The 16,687-nt window shown below is 36.8% G+C and overlaps 1 protein-coding gene across 1 annotated transcript; it reads left to right on the top strand.

The window, feature by feature from the left end:
* Positions 1-15,187: 15,187 nt before the first annotated feature.
* On the top strand, positions 15,188-16,003 carry LOC149164833 (uncharacterized). Its single transcript, XM_089429620.1, has one exon. The coding sequence runs from the start codon at positions 15,188-15,190 to the stop codon at positions 16,001-16,003; it is 816 nt and encodes a 271-aa protein (XP_089285746.1).
* The last annotated feature ends 684 nt before the right edge of the window (positions 16,004-16,687 follow it).

Genomic DNA, 16,687 nt, shown 5'->3' with positions numbered 1-16,687 from the left:
AATCATAGGCTAGTGCTATAGTTCTTTTTTAATCAATCATAATTGACCAAGACTACAACCATTAATTGTCAACCCAGGGTAGGTCTTGATGTTTCAATGGAGTTTGCATTATCTGAGCCGATATACTACAACCAAGAATGAAAATAGAAATAAACAATAAAGAATGTCGATGAATCAATTGCATAAATTAAATCATTCATGCAAAAATTAAAACACTCTACAGAAATGAAATCACACTTCATAATTACGAGAGTAAGGGCGCACCACACACTAACTAATGACTACACCAGCTGGTCAACTACCATTCTGTTTAATCAAACCAGTGTAACAACATAACATATTCTGGAACTGAAGTGGATATATTCTACAATTTATACAACAACAATAGAAAACCATACAAGCAATAAAAGAAACAATAATATACAACTACTTCTACCACTGCAATCCTTGCTAAAGAGGAGGGCCCTTCCTCCCTAGTAGGGGCGCAGGAATAAACACGAGATTAGTTAAAGAATCAGATGAGAAATAGTAACAACATCATCTTGGTGCCTTCAATATTAAAAATAATTAAAAGTTACAAGATCGGAGTAACAATGCTTTCTCTATGTTGTGCCCGTACATGAAAAATCAAGTTTCTTTTATAATTATTACATACCTAGAATCAGGAATAGATCAGTCATGAGAATCTCACGATTCTCATGTTGATCATAAAAATAGAAATCGTTATAACCTGTTTCTAAATACAAATGCTGTTCAGATATATTGGTTAAGATCACAATCATTTGGATCTCTTACTTCTAAATAAACAATTCATAACTTTCGACAGTTGTTGTGTGGAATAGTACCCACGATTTTTTTAGCTACGGTGCAATAACGTCCTGCGGTCAAATGACGGTTTGGGATGTAACAACAATTATTGGGTAACAACATCCTCGGTGTAACATCGGTCATCTTTAATAGCACGTGGTGTAACAACAACACCTGTAACAACATACAGTGTGTAACATCAATTTGTAACAACATACAGGGTGTAACAACAATCTACTTTATCCTACTCTGAAACCAATTAGCCAGGCTTGTTCACTCCATAACCTTGTTCCCGCAAGCAACACTTGAAAAAGAGAAGAGGATCCAAAATACTTCTCCAATGCTCACCCCAGTTAGCCACAAACAGGTATTCAAAAAAACATGGAAAAATAACATGACGACGAAATAGGTTGTATAAATGAGAAAAAGGGTGATTAACATGTGAAGTTTCATTGGCCTCGAGGGAAAGTGGATCAAAATTGGGGAAAGAAAGGGTAGGAAATAGGTAAAAACCACACCCAACAAGCGCTACCACTAACCATGTGAATTAAGTAGGACTAACATTAGTTAAATCATGTTTATCCATTAATTAAGCGGGATTAACTTGGCGGTGGTTTTGGCAGGTCTGTTAAATCAACGTTCCTCCATTTTTGGCGAAGTTACTCCAGATTTGGTGAAGTTTTCCTAGGGAAAACCTAAGAGACCATAACTTCTTCATTATTTGATCAATTTTGGCTCAGAAAGAGTCATTCCTAAATTATTTAGATTCTTTGAACATAATGGAACTGTTTACATAAGAAAAAAGGCACTTCTGTACGTGATTTTACTATGTTAAAGTTTAAGGAACCCTAGGGCCACCAGGAGAGGAGGTCAAGCCTAGATAAGATGATGTCCAATTGCAGAGCTTGGATAGTCATTTTTTGAGTTTTTCGGTCTTCTGAATCCAATGGAGTAGGTTACAAAGCAATTGTAGCACTACAGGTGCATGTAATCAAGTAATTGGCCATTAATCCAAAGAGGGCCTACCCATTGAAGCAGGTCCAAGGAGATGTAGCCCAGGAGGGGTGAACGCCTTTATCAACTTTGTGTTATGAGTTTGTTGTGTTTTACTTCTCTGCAATTTTACTGACTGTATATGTGTTTTAAACAACTCATTAATCTCATAAATTTCTCTTAAAAGACACTCAATACTTGACACATAATCCTTCACATTTTGGTTAATTTGAGATGATCCTAAACACATTATGCTAATAATGATGAGGGAACTTGCATAGAATTAACAAGTTTTCCCAACATTCATATCAAGTTGTTAACATAGCATTGTTAGCTCATTTTAACCCTAAGATGGTTTGCCAAGGTTAGATAGAAAATTAGCTATTAGTTTTGTATTTGTGCAAGGGGAATTTAACTGTTTGCAAGTTTATGTAAGCTGAAGAAGGGTGATGCTTCATTGTTGAGAAACTTTTGAAGCTTTGTGAAGTTTGATGCATTACAAATGTGATGGCAGCTTCAACAAGTGATGTTTCTAATCCATCTTCCTTAGCAAGGCTCTTTGATTTAGAGATGTTGCAAGAGCTTATCATCATGAGAGTTATGGTGCAAGAGATGAATGAAGATAAGAAGGAGAATACTATAATTCAAGAGGATTTGATGGCCATGAAGGAGCAGAAGCAAGATCTTCTTGAAAAGATGTATGAGATGGAGATTCAACTCCATGATGCCAAGGAAACCCTAGCCAAGTATGTGCATGAAAATGAGGTATGAAATTCAAGTTTATCTTCAATTTCCTCTCAAAATGAATGTTTTGGTGCTTTTGAAAGACACGCTAGAGGAATAGGGTCCAAATTATTGATGAAGTTTGGCTATGAAGGTAAAGGGTTAGGCAAACTTGCACAAGGCATAGTTGAGCCAATTGTTGTTGAGGAAAAGCCTAGGTATTTGGGTCTTGGTTATGTACAACATGATGGAGAATGCTCCAAAGCCAAGGAGGCAAATGAAGGTGTTCCAAGAAGGAATTTCATTACATGTTCATTACCTCAAGCTTGTGAAGTTTGTGTTCATGAGGAATGCAAAATTTGTGTACCCACTTTGCAAGAAGATGCTCATAAGCATGCAACTAGTGGAAATGACAAATAAGAGGATGTTGAAAGCTCTAAGGTCATTGAAACCATTGTTGGTATTCTGAAGGGAGCCACTACCTCATCAAATTCACCTCCTCAAGAAGGCAACAAAGGTGAATGTGCAAGGCATAAATATGCCTTTAATCAAGTTTCTTTTGATTATCATAAACATGGTAAATCTTCACATAATATTTGGAGAAAATTTACATGTTCCTTTTGTGGTTTGAATAACCATACTGTTTCGAGGTGTTGGAAGAGGATAGCCATACACATGAAACTTTCAAAACAAAAGAGACAGAAATCCAAAGGTTCATTGGATAATGGAAACCATGTCGAAAAGAAGATGCAATTATTTTGCACTCATTGCCATAAGCAGGGTCATCTTGTAGACAAGTGTTGGACTTTGCATCCAACAAGTCATCCATGACATTTGAAGAAGGTGGAGAGAGATTTTGGAAAAAATGGAAAAGAGGATTCCATAATTGATGTGGGTCAGGGTGATACACATGATGAAGTGCACCTGAAAGAAGTGCCATTGAAATGGTTTGGAAAGATATGGTTAAATTTCTTAACCAATTAGGGCCTTGCATTTATTTTGATAATTGATGAAATATTTCCTTATTGATGCATTTCCTTGTTATTTGGATGCATTTATTCTCCTGAAAGTATGTTGCATATTGCATGAAGCAAGATGTTGGAAAAGTAGAGTTATGTTGACTCACTTAGATGCAATAAAGATGGCAATTTGCAACTACAAATTTGCATGCATGTTGCATTCTTGAACTTTCATGTTTAAGCCAGGAAGGTGTTCGAAAGTGGAGTATGTTGACTCACTTCATTGCAACAAATTTGTTCATTTCAGCTCTTTAAGTACTTGTACATACCAATCGGATTCTTGCACTTATGATTGTACTTGTGAGAGAGTTGAGAATTGTTATACATGCATGAGAGTTTGTGTGTGTGAACAATGGATTTTTTAATTGTTTCATTGTCCTTGAACATGCATGAGTGATTGACTTGTGTTGGTTGATTGCTTTGTTAACATGTATGTTGTCAGCTTGACAATGTTGATCATTTGTGCATGCATGAGTGTCGGCTTGTGTGGTCGATTGATTGTTACATGTATGTTATATCGACTTGGAAGAGTTGATTTTGTCTCCAAAGATGAAAGGGAGATGTGACGAATTGTTTCATGAGAATGTGGAATTCTTGTTGTAAATCGTCAAGTTGTTGTACATGCTTTTGCTTGACTTGAAAGTCAGTTGTTTGAAGAAGCATGTTTTGTCGACTTGTGTTTAGTCGATGGTTTATACACCAAGATGTAAGAGTACATGGCAATGTTCACACAATGTGACATTTGTTTCTTTGAAGAAGCAAAAGGAAGAGGTTGTCAAGTTATATTCTTGCATGAGTGTTTTTCAAGGTTAATGGTGTTTCTTGTGACAAGATGTCACAGGATTTTGGAACGTCCATGCTGGAGCAAGAGGCTCATGATTAGCCTTCATTCTCAAATCATGACATGAGCAGTATGTTAATACTAGAGGATGATGGAATCAAGAAGCAAAAGTGGACAAAAATGCCAAATTTTTGTGGCCATTGTAGACCATTTGACGTGTTGATGCCAAGAAGCGAAAGAGATGGGGAATGCGTTCTTCCATATGTGGAATTTGGAACTGTGGAGGTAAAAGAATGGTTATTTATTTTCTTGTTATTACTGATATTGGAACTCATTGTTGTAGTTCACTTAGATGGGATTAGCTTGGAAAAGTGGTTTCCAAGGAGAAGCTTGCATCGAATGCATGTGTTGCAAAGGAGGAAAATGATTCTCAGTGGGAAGGCCGTTAGTCAGATTTCCAAGCACTGAGGGATCACTTTGGTACAACAAGGTGTTTAATCAACAAGAAACCAACAAGTGTTGGATTGGGTCAGTAGAAAAAAGAGAACATTGGTTGAAATTCCAAGCCATTTGCAAGGCAAGGCATGTGAGTGAACCCAAGTGGTTGTCATGGAGATTTTCCCAAGTAGAATCAATTGATAGAACTTGGGAAGGAGAAGAATATTCAAATATCATCAGATAACCAGCTTTTGTGGGTCCAAAAGCCTGTCAGTGGGAAGGAGTGATTGGAATCTAGATTAGGGGCAAAAATTTGCTCAAAAATTAAAGTTCTCGAAATCACTCAAAACCTAAACAACCGCGTCCGTCTCAGAGATACGATCCCAACGCAACTCATTTCACTCAAAACGAAATTCGTATGAGAAAGATAGAGCCTGCTGTCGTTTTGTCAAATAGGCAAATTTTGGGTACAGGCTGACTGGGATGCTGACTAGGCATTCGTATAGCCCAGTTAGCAAAAAAAATATTCCAGGGAATATTCCTTGGAATATTCCCATAGGTGGCTCAATTGGAATGTGAAAAGTGTCAGCATCGGATTGGTCAAAGGAATTTAGGTGGAATAACGAGAGGCTAACACGTGGCAAGCTCAAAGGCCGCCACGTGCCCTCTCAAAGGTCAGGTAAAAGTTATTGACGGGCCAACCCCATGGGCTAGCCCCCTCCCCATGTGACCTTACACATAATCGGAGGCTAGCGCTACCACTAACCACACGAATTGAGTGGGATTAACATTAATTAAACCGTGTTTATCCATTAATTAAGAAGGATTAACTTGGTAGTGGTTTTGGCAGGTCCGCTAAATCTGGCATTCCACCATTTTTGGCAGAGTTAATTGGAGTTTCTCTAGATTTGGTGGAGTTTTCCTAGGGAAAACTTAAGAATCGATAACTTCTTCATTATTTGACCAATTTGGGCTCATAAAGAGTCATTCCTAGATGATTTGGATTCTCTAAACACAATGGAACAAGTTGCAGAGGAAGAAAGGCACTTATGTATGTGATTTTTCAACGTTGAAGTTTAAGGAAGCCTAGGACCACCAGGAGAGGAGGTCAAGCCTTGATCAGCTGAAGTCCAATTGCAGAGCTTGGATAGTCATTTTTGGGGTTTTTGGGTCTTATGAGTCCAATGGAGTAGGTTTAAAAGCCATTGGAGCACTACATGTGCATGTAATTGGAAAATTGACCATTAATCCAAAGAGGGCCTAGCCATTGAAGCAGGTCCAAGGAGATGTAGCCCAGGAGGGGTGAACTTCTTTATCAACTTTGTGTTATGAGTTTGTTGTGTTTTACTTCTTTGCAATTTTACTTGTTGTATATGTGTTTTAAAAAGCTAGTTAATCTCATAAATTGCTCATAAAAGACACTCAATACTTGACACATAATCCTTCACGTTTTGGTTAATTTGAGACGATCCTAAACACATAATGTTAATACCGATGAGGGAGCTTGCATAGCATTAACAAATTTTCCCAACATTTAGATCATTGGCCTCATCAAGGGAATTTGACCTCACAAAGTCACTAAATAAAGGAAAAAACTTGACCTCATTTGGAGCACATTCACAACAAGTTCGATCTGCAGTTGCTAGAGGTATAAAAAAGTTACAGGTTGTTAGTAGACCCAAAATTGTAGTATTGTAGCTAGGTCGAAATTCTGGAGTTGTTAGGGGCCAAAATTCTAGGTTGTAGCTGTTGTACAAGGAGAGACTATTGAAGGTTACTTAATCATATTGGAAGGTTGACTTGGTGGAGGAGGAAGGTATTTTAGTCAGGTCTAAGGTCTTGGTCTATCTCAATTTGATTAGTGGAAGAGCTTGACTGGGTTTTCCCCTAGAGAGTGGTTTTAGCCCTAACTAAGTGCCTACATCTGGTGTAGTTGATCTTCATGTTTTGTTTTGATGATTGCTTGATGAAACAAAGATAAAAGAAGAACATAAAGAAGATAATAAGAATACAAGAATAACACAAGTAATTTTTAACATTAGAAAATATTTCTACCTTTTTGTTTTTCTAACATGGTATCAGAGCTAAGGTAAGGAAGGAAGGAAAAGGCAGCTTGAAGGTCAATTGAAGGAAGAGTTAAGGAGGAAGGAACAAAATAAGGTCATTAAGGAAAACAATATATAATAGGAGGAAGGTATACTATCTATAATAAGAAAGGAAGACATGAAAATGAAGTTCGAAAATAAACTAGAAGGAGCCTCCAACTACAGAGCATGAAGAAGAGGATAGATCTTATTCTCGCTAAGCATAAAGTTTTGGATCTCGTTAAAGGAAATGTCAAGAAACCTACAGATGATGCTGGAAAGGAGAAGTTCAGGGAAACCAACATCTTGGCCATGAATCTAATAGTAGATGGAGTAAAGGACAATGTAATCCCATACATATCCAATATAAAAAATTCTCAAGAAATGTATGAAGCCCTCTCCAAGTTATCCACCATCAAGAATATTGGTGAAATAGCTAGTGTCAATAATGAAATAAGAACAATAAGGATGACAAAGGATGATATTGTTTCATCATATTTTGAAAGGATATCTAGAATAAGATATGAACTAGAAGCAATTGATGAAGTTATACCTGAGAAAGAACTTGTGATTGTTGCACTACTAAGTCTACTAAAGTCTTGGAGCTCTTTTGCTTCAGGAATTAGTAGTTGGAAGGATACACCAACCTTTGAACAAATGTGGAATGCATGCAGTCAAGAAGAATCTTGTATCTCGTTACCAAGTAACAAGAAGAATGATGAAGAAGACAACACTTCAAATGCCTACTTTTCTCATCACAAGAAGAAGGGAACATACAAGAAATTCAAAATTCAAAAGAAGAAATTTAACCTATCCAAGGTTAAATGCTACAATTGTCATAAGATTGGTCATTACAAAAGTCATTGTCCTGAAGTTCCAAGGAATAAGAGAAAAACAAAACATGAAAATGTTTCTAATGAAGCTCCACCAAAGAAGAACAAGACTAAAGAATTCAAAGTCAAACATCTAATTTCTAGAGACTCTTAGGGATACTATCCCTTGGATATCCTTCTACTTTTAAGTTATTCCATTCTTTTCTTTTACGTTCTCATTTCTAGAGTTCATAGATATATCTTGTTAGAACTTTTTGAATTGTTTAAGTTGTAGGTATCCCTCAGAAATATTGGATGAAGAGGGAGCCTTCTCCATTTTACCAAAAATAGGTATATTGTTCTTTGTTTTATCTTCCATGTTTGGAAAATTTCTTTGGTGTTTCTTCTTCCCAAAATACTAAGGTGGACTAGGTAAGGGTTAAAGTAGAAAATAGAGAATTCACTGTTATGGTTCGCAAGCAGCCTCAGCCTAAATCCAAAGTTAGAGCCATATAAATCTCTGGTTAAATGAAAATAAAATTACTTTTTAGTGTTTTTAGTGGATTTTCTCTTCGAACATTTGGAGAGGGTTTGTTTCTTCTTGCAGAAGACCAAGCCCCTGCTCAATCTTCTGGAGTACACACCAAATAATACCATGATTTCCACAGCACAAAATACGTCACTCGAGAAGAATCTTTCCTAAAAAGATGAACTCAACGAAGTGGCATCTTCTGTTTCCCGTGGGATTTGAAACTCCAACCAACAACTCGATTGGTTTTTCTCCATTTGTTTATTATAATTTCGGAGGTCTCTTGTTCAATTCCGTCTAGGGATTTTTCTCATAATATTAAATATGTCAGCTATGTAGTGGGTTCTCCCGACTAACTACTCTTGTTTTATTTTTCCTGTCTTAATATTTATAGTTAGTTCACTAAGAAAATTTGAATCTCATTTTGGATTTGTTTGAAAGGATATGAAAATGTCAATAAAATTATCAGACCAACCCTTATTAGCAAGGTATGCAAATCATTTAATAATTTGTACTCAACCACCCCTTTTGTTATGTCATATTTTTAGATTTTGTCTTGGTATTGTTATTCATTGGAAGTTAATATTTATGCATGCAAGATCCAGTAGATCATACTAGAATCAATAAATTCATGGTACTATAGCTTGATGGAACTCAAAATCATTGGCGTTTCTGCAAAAAAAGTTGTCTGTAATTTTGGTGTTGTTGTGTTATATTTTGAAAAAAAAATATTATCTAATTTTATTTAATCAAGATTATTGGACTCACTATGCACAATTTATGATCACAATTGGTAGAAGGTGCAAATTGTTGGGGATGATCTATTGGTGACAAATCCAAAGGTATTTACTTTGACACCTGTTTGTAATTTAATTATTGGCAATTTTATTGGCCCCACCCATTTTTCAGATCTATACTTGGACTTGCATGTCTTTGGTTGGAATCAATTTTGGTGCATACAGAAATAATCGTCATCTTATGTTTTCCATATTTGTTCCAATTATCATTGACATATGCACATGTACTGGTGTAGTGTATCGAAAAAGGTACCAATGAAAAAACTTGCAATGATCTTTTACTGAAGGTAAATATAGTGACCCAAAATATTTTGACTCTTATTCTCTTTATCAGTTCTGATTTGACATATAATGTCTAATAATTTTTTTCCATCCCGTTACAGGTGAACCAAATTGGTTCCGTTACTGAAATTATTGAAGCAGTAAAAGTTTCCAAACGTACTAGATGGTGACTGATGACAATCCATCACAGGTATTGACTTAGTGTTGTTTTTTCTAAATCTAGTTATTTTCCTCCTTGTTCTTGCAACTTTTAGGTCATTTGTGAGATTGAATGTAATTTTTAATGGTTCTCTCATTGTGTGTATGCAGTGGTGAAACTGAAGTTGTAGATCTGGAAGTGGGCTTGGCCACGGTAATTTTCATTTTTTAGTATTTGGTTGCTTTAAAGTTTAGAGAGACTAGTAAGTTCAAGACATGTCCAAAGTTTCATGTGAAATTTCTAGGGTAATTAAATTCACTTCTGATCTACAAGGGTTGTTGTATGTATCTTCAGGGCCAAATCAAGACAAGTGCTCCTTGTAGGTCTAAGTGACTTTCTAAGTATAATCAAGTATAGTCTTCTCTTTTTATTTTTATGGAGTCATTTTTTGTGTTTTATTTTGTTTACAAACTCTTTATTGTCACCTTTGCATCTCTTACGAATTGAGCAAGAATTGGGGTTGATAGCAGTTTATGCAGTCACAAGTTTCCACAAGCTTGTAGAACTGTAGTGATGAAAAATGTTTAGGAACGTTCAATAATGTTTTTGTTGTTTAGGATGTGAGGAAATAAATAAGATGTTTTGGCATGTTCGATAATGTTTTACTCGATTTTTCTTGGAGAGATCGTTCTAATGGCGAGATTACGAATAAATAGTATTATGTATTTTTTTCCCAGTTTGCAGTGGAAAATTTCATACTCTTATCATATTCATAGGACACCATAAATTTCTTTGTTTTCTTGTCTCTTATCATTTATAGGACATCATGCTTTATGTTGTAGCTTATTTATTGTACTTAAGATTTATGACAAAGGATTTATTCTCCATCCATTTTATTCATGGGACATCATGATCTATGATTGAGGTTATTCATATTTTACATAAGCTTGATGATAAATGATTAATGTTTTGGTGGATTTTAATTGAAAATGGATCCAATCCATGGCGATTTTGCACTGGAAAAGACATTGATTGTAGAGGTCCACACTAAAGGCTTTAATCTATCTAGGTTCAAATTCTCTTGAAACAAATCCCTTACAAAGCTTTGATTTGTTGTTTCGACAACGAATTTTTTCTGTATCCATGTCGCTTCTTGACTGTAAATACCACTAACAATATCTTAGGAAAGCTTTGATTTAGTGTTCCAATGGCCAATTTTCTCTATCACCTGACAGTTTTTAATTGAAAAACTATTGATTTTGAGGTTAGCTTTGGAGGCCTTCATTTATCAAAGTTCAAATTCACTTGAAGAAAAACTCTAGAGAAACCTTATTTGTTTTTCCAAGTGATCTTCCTTGGAATCTGTGATGCTTCTTGATTGCAAAAACCAATGATTTCAAAGGTCCACAATGGAATCTTTAATTTCTCTTGAGTTCAAATAACTTCAAGTAAATTTATACAGAAGAATTATTTTATTGTTCCCACGCTAATTGCTTTGAATCCTAATGCTTTTGAAATACAAAAACCAATTATTTAAGTGCATGGAATAATATTCAAAACCTCACTTTTGAAAGCTTCGATGACGCTTCTTGACTGTAAAAACCAATGATTTCAAAGGTCCACAATGGAAGCTTTAATTTGTCTTCAATTCAAATCACTTGAAGTAACTTTATCAAGAAGCAACATCATTTTATTGTTCCAGTGCCAATTTCTTTGAATCCTAATGCTTCTGAAATACAAAAATCATTGATTTTAGTGCATGGACTAATATTCAGAACCTCAATTTTTAATTCTTGGATTTTCCATTGACCAAAAGTATAATCCCCCCAAAATCTAAGCTTATTACTATTCTAGAGGCTTAGAAATCTCTTCATAACTCCAAACTAGTACAATACAAGTAACTTGAAAGATTTCTCAAGAAGTTTTAATATATTGTTCAAGCTACAATTTCTTCCAATCCATAAAGCGTGGATTACAATTTGAAAACTCGTTTGCAAATGATTCAATTTATAAAAGAAAGGTAAAATCCCTACAAAGCTTATTATTTTCTATCTGTTATTAGGTAGTTGGTGTGAATGAGGAAAGCATGTGATTGAAGTCTATCCAGTGCCCACGCGCCAGAGGTTTTCTTGAAAACAAAATGGAGCCTGGGACCCAGAAATTGAAGACAAAAGCATCCAGTTTTAGCATAGTGTCTGGATAAATATAGCATAACAATGTTTTTACCTAGAAGAAGAGATGAAGAGATTCGCCACTGAGCTCATCAGTGTCCTCGGCGAGGTCGGTGATGGCCTCGTTTGATGGTGCCAAATTTCACAGGTTTTTCTCGCGTCTTACTTTGGCTTTCTGCATGGCCTTCCTATTATTTTAGCTTAGGGTTTTTGACAAGGCCGAGGCAAGGAACAGGATAAAACAACTGCATCGGAAAGTGAACTTGAACGAACCAGATGCAAGCAATGTCACAGGAAAAAAGAAAAGGTATGGCTCCTAGCGCAGTAAATTAAAAAAATTTCATGTTTCTCAAGGTATAGTACAGGGGGTAATTGAAATTGTGAATTGGGGGTTTTTGTAAAATAGGTTCACTGATTCTGTGATTTGGGGGAAAAGTTAGAATAAATAGTTTTATGATTAATACAACGCAGTTATCCCATTTTTTGTCTCTCAAAACTTTTTAGTTCTTAAATCGTCTTGTGTAGAATCATACTGGTTGATTGTTATGGTTCAATTTACGTAAAAGTTCATAAGTACCAAAGAAGGCATCTGCTTTCAATCCTTACACACAAGGTTTTCGCAATTTCCCTCCAGTTTAGGGGCGTAGGGTTATTTCTTTTTTTTTTCCACTCCACTAGTGGCCGAATGGTGGATTACAAATCTCTGTTTAGAATCCCACTTCCTTTAAAATCATAGTTCTTCCAACCAGGATCACTGTTTCATTTCTTTGAGCAATGGTGGTCAGCATGGAGTAACCCTTTTTCCATCTCTCAGCCATACAAGTTTATTTCCATTAGAATTGGCTCCGTTTGGTGGATTTGTTGAGGCTGCTAATGTTGTTGCTGTTGCGAAGGCCCTGAACCATAACCAACTTTTACTGGTTTTTCCAGGACATCTGGTTTTTCCGGGAGGGGTTTCTTCCGTTTTCCATCCATCACTTTTCTGGGGGCGGGAAATTCAAGTCATCAATAGTTTTTCCCATTGCCAGAAATCGATTTGACGGGTGCCCATGCGTAAGGCACTTGTTATTTCCATCTGACGACTGTCCTATCACATATACGTGTAAGTTTTAATTCTCTGGGTAGGATTCATTACCGAGGAAATATGTTGTACTGTTGTTGGTTTTGACGGCGACGATATTTTCGTTGCGGGTATGGCCCAGGTAAGGTCTGGTGTGTGATCTATCGCGTCGGCTTGTAGACAATGGGTAATTAAATACGGTCATGGTACTTAATCCAATTGGCCTGGGCTATATTCATATGAGAACGTACCTAGTCTGACTTTCTTTTTTACAAAATATAGCATACTCTCTTGTGGGTGGGGTTTTCGAGGGTGCTTGAGGCGTGGGAAAGGTAGTAATTAATTCAAGTATCAAATATTGGGCAGTGTAGATAAGCCACGTTGTTACATGGACCCTTTTGAGTCTGAGACTTCATTACATGAAGCCTTTATCCGAGCCACAGTGGAGGCCGAGTCACTCTTCCATGCTGATCATAAAGTGATAAGGCAAGAGATACATTCTCCCTGACTGACAACATTGGAGGCCGGAGATGACATGTGGTTGGAAGCCGGGTATATGCCACATAATAATTTGGGGGTAGAAAAGGTGGCGGAAGAAAGGGTGGAAAGAAGCATCGTCCCATTAAAATCATGACCCCTGCTCCTATTCTCTCCTTCGGGCATGATGTGTTACTTGATCGAATAACGAGTCTACAGAAGAGGGCTTTAGTAGGAAGATGGTATTTTTCCAAATTGAAGAAGTAGAAATGAGGCAGTGGTTGGCAAAGAAATGGAAAATTCTGTTGGGATATGCTCCGAAAGTGGTGAAGCTCATGGGAGGTTGGTATAGCTTCCACTTTCTGAGCGAAGATGACCTCCGGAAAATCACAGCACAACCATGGGTCAAGGACCGTGGTTTTTTGGCTATGTATGTGTGGTATGTGGGATTCAATCCTCTGAAACATACGCCTAACAATAAACTTATATGGGTCAAACTTCCCGGTCTTCCACTGGAATTATGTACGAAGGAGCTCCTCACTGATATTGGAAATGCCATAGGAAAATTCATATATTTCGACCCTTGGTGTTTGGGAGCTAGGGATAAGAGAATTGCTTGCATTCTTATTGAAAAATATTTCGGTGAAGCATTTCCTAATCATATTGAACTGAAATGGGAAAATATCAATCTCACCCAATGATTGACTTCTGGGGAATTCCATTTCGGTGCCTTAAATGTCATCAGACGGGACATTTAATTTCTAATTGTCCTAAAGTAAGAGGAGAGTGGCAGTCAATGAGAGAGCATAATGGGCTTCATCGAAGGGTGCAGAAGGAAAAGAAATCAGAGTGTTTCTCTCCATGCAAAGGCAACGAATTTAAACAGAACGAAAATTCTTCGGGCTCAGGTAATTCTAACCAATCAAATCAGATATTCTCTAAGCCTTCTCCTAGACTTATATAAAAAAAAATTGCTCCTAACTCTATTCTAATCCATTCATCTACCACGTCTTCGGAGAAGTCAGGTTCCCACATAGCAGTGGAATCCTTCAGCAGAGAAAATTCTGAGAAATATCCATCTCCCGTATCATCTCAGACTCCGTTACAGGTCTTATATAATGCAAATAATATTCCCTCTACTTCATTTGCAGCTTACACTCAAGCTCGTGAATTTTACTCACCAGTCACTCAACCTAACTCTCCGAAGGATAAAGAAAAGGCCCATGCTCAAATATATCCGGTTTCCTCGCCTACCAATTCCTTTGACAATGATCTAGACTTCCTCCTTCAAAGGAAAACTCTGGATCTCAAGTCTCTTACTATCCATAAGCCGAAGGGATCCGGGTCACTTGAAATCAGCCCCACTTCTGCAGGAGATATTACCGTAAGACGGAAAAACAATAAAGGCAGTGGATATTTTAGAGGTAGACCTCGACAAACGCATACCATTCTAACAAATTCACCATCAATCATTGATATTCCTATCTCATCATCTATTTCCCCCAGGTCACTTAGAGCATGCAATCCCTCCATCAATCCTAAATGAATTCGATTGTATCCTTCAATATAAGGGGTTTGGGGGCCCATCCAAAATTCCTAGCTCTAAGAGATCTTTTCATTTCATCTAAATCTAGCATAATTCTTATCCAAGAATCAATGCACTCTGCTGTCCAAACTATTAACTACTTCAAAAGGATGCTTCCCATGTGGTATATTGTGGCAATAGATGCAACTGGTAGGTCTGGCGGTCTTGGTGTTCTCTGGGACGCAAGGGGGGCAAATCTGAAGGTTTTTTCATGTTCAACGGGTATTCTCTTGGTAGGTGATATTAGAGGTATCCTTAGAAGATCATACATTCTTAATGTATATGCTTCATATAAAGAGAAGGAGGGTTCTGGAATACTATGGAGGGTTCGGGGATTCTTAACGCACCTTCTCTAATTTTGGCTGGGGATCTTAATTGCACCATAGATAAAGAAGAATTGTGGGGGCAAACTAGGGGGGAGGATAGAATGGCTTAGAAGTTAAGAGAAATTTTTCTTGTTCATAATCTTGTCGATATCTGTCCACCCAAAATGGCCCCTACTTGGGATAATGGAAGAGGTGGTAATAAGTATATTGCTAAAAGACTTGATCGGTTTCTCGTCCATGAAGACATGATAGAGAAGATGGGGGGAGTTAGTTCATCTATTGTTGAAAATTATGTTTCTGATCACCGCCCAATTACTCTGTTTTGGAAAAATTTTGATGCAAGGTTTGGTTTTCCTTTTAAGTTCAACAGAATTTGTCTTGAAGACCCAAGTTTCGATTCATTAATCCGAACATTCTGGAAGGACAATAGTCTCACAGTGGAAGTAACCTTCAGCACTGAAAACTTCATAAATAGACTCAGGGTGCTCAAATTAGAAGTTAAACAATGCGAAAGGAAGAAAAAGAAGGATCTGAGAAAGGAGTTGAATATCATAGAAGAAGAGCTGAAGGTCCTTCATAACCAAATGAATGTACACTCTCCTCTGTCTACTGTAAGGGAGAAAATCCATGTCTTAGAACTCGGGAAAAAGAGAATCCTACAGATAAGAGAAACAACCTGGAGATTGAAAAGCAAAGCCCTGTGGATTAAGGAAGGAGATAGGAATACCAAATTTTTCCATCGATTTTCCAATCACAGAAGAAAACTAAATACAATTTGGCAAATAAAGGATGGTGAGGGAAACAAATTTAATAAATATTTGGATATCTCATCTCTTTCGGTTTCATATTTTAAGAAAGCATATAACAGAGTGGAAGTTGGGGATGTGGATGCTCAATTATGGGCAGTTGAAGAGTATCCCATAATGTTTAATGATGAGGATAATTTGGAACTGTATAAGGAGGTTAAAGAGGATGAATGATCTCGGGCCATTAAATCAATGAAAGGTGACAAAAGCTTGGGCCCAGATGGCTGGACCGCTGAATTTTTTGTTCATTTTTTAGACATCTTCCAAGAAGACCTACTCCAGATGGTAGAGGAATCCAGGTCTAAAGGATTAATACATTCCATTTTAAAATCCACCTATATCGCTCTTATCCCTAAGAATCGGAGGTGGAAACATTTGCTGATTATCGCCCTATTTCTTTGTGTAATCTAACATATAAGATTATATCTAAGATTATTGCAAATAGAATGAAAGCTGCTTTATCTAAATTCATCTCTCTTGAATAGTATGGTTTTTCAAACAACAGAGTTATCCATGATGCAGTTGTTGTTGCACAGGAATGTCTACACAGTATTAAAAAAAAAATGAATGCTGCGGTGATGAAGGTTGACTTAAAAAGGGCTTATGACTGTGTAGATTGGGATTCCTAAGAATGGTGCTACTTAAAGTTGGATTAAATTCAGGAATGATTGAATGGATCATGGGGTGTGTGTCATCAGTTAGATATGTAGTCATAATTAATGGCCTTCCTACAAAATTTTTTGCTGCTGGTAGAGGTCTCATACAAGGATGTGCTTTATCCCCCCTCTTGTTCATCTTGGTAATGGACGGACTAAGCTTAAAAATTAGAAAAGCAATTTTTACTGGAGATTTTGTAGC

This window comes from Pinus tabuliformis, chromosome 5_1 (assembly GCF_031772625.1).
Source record: "Pinus tabuliformis cultivar Carrire ecotype Pingquan chromosome 5_1, CPIR1, whole genome shotgun sequence".
NCBI lineage: Eukaryota > Viridiplantae > Streptophyta > Pinopsida > Pinales > Pinaceae > Pinus > Pinus tabuliformis.
Note: the sequence above shows the minus strand (reverse complement) of the source record. Positions and strands in the feature narration are given on the sequence as shown.

Bases quoted from the DNA above. Each gene is read 5' to 3' on its own strand.
- LOC149164833 (XM_089429620.1), top strand. From the start codon at position 15,188: ATGGCCCCTACTTGGGATAATGGAAGAGGTGGTAATAAGTATATTGCT.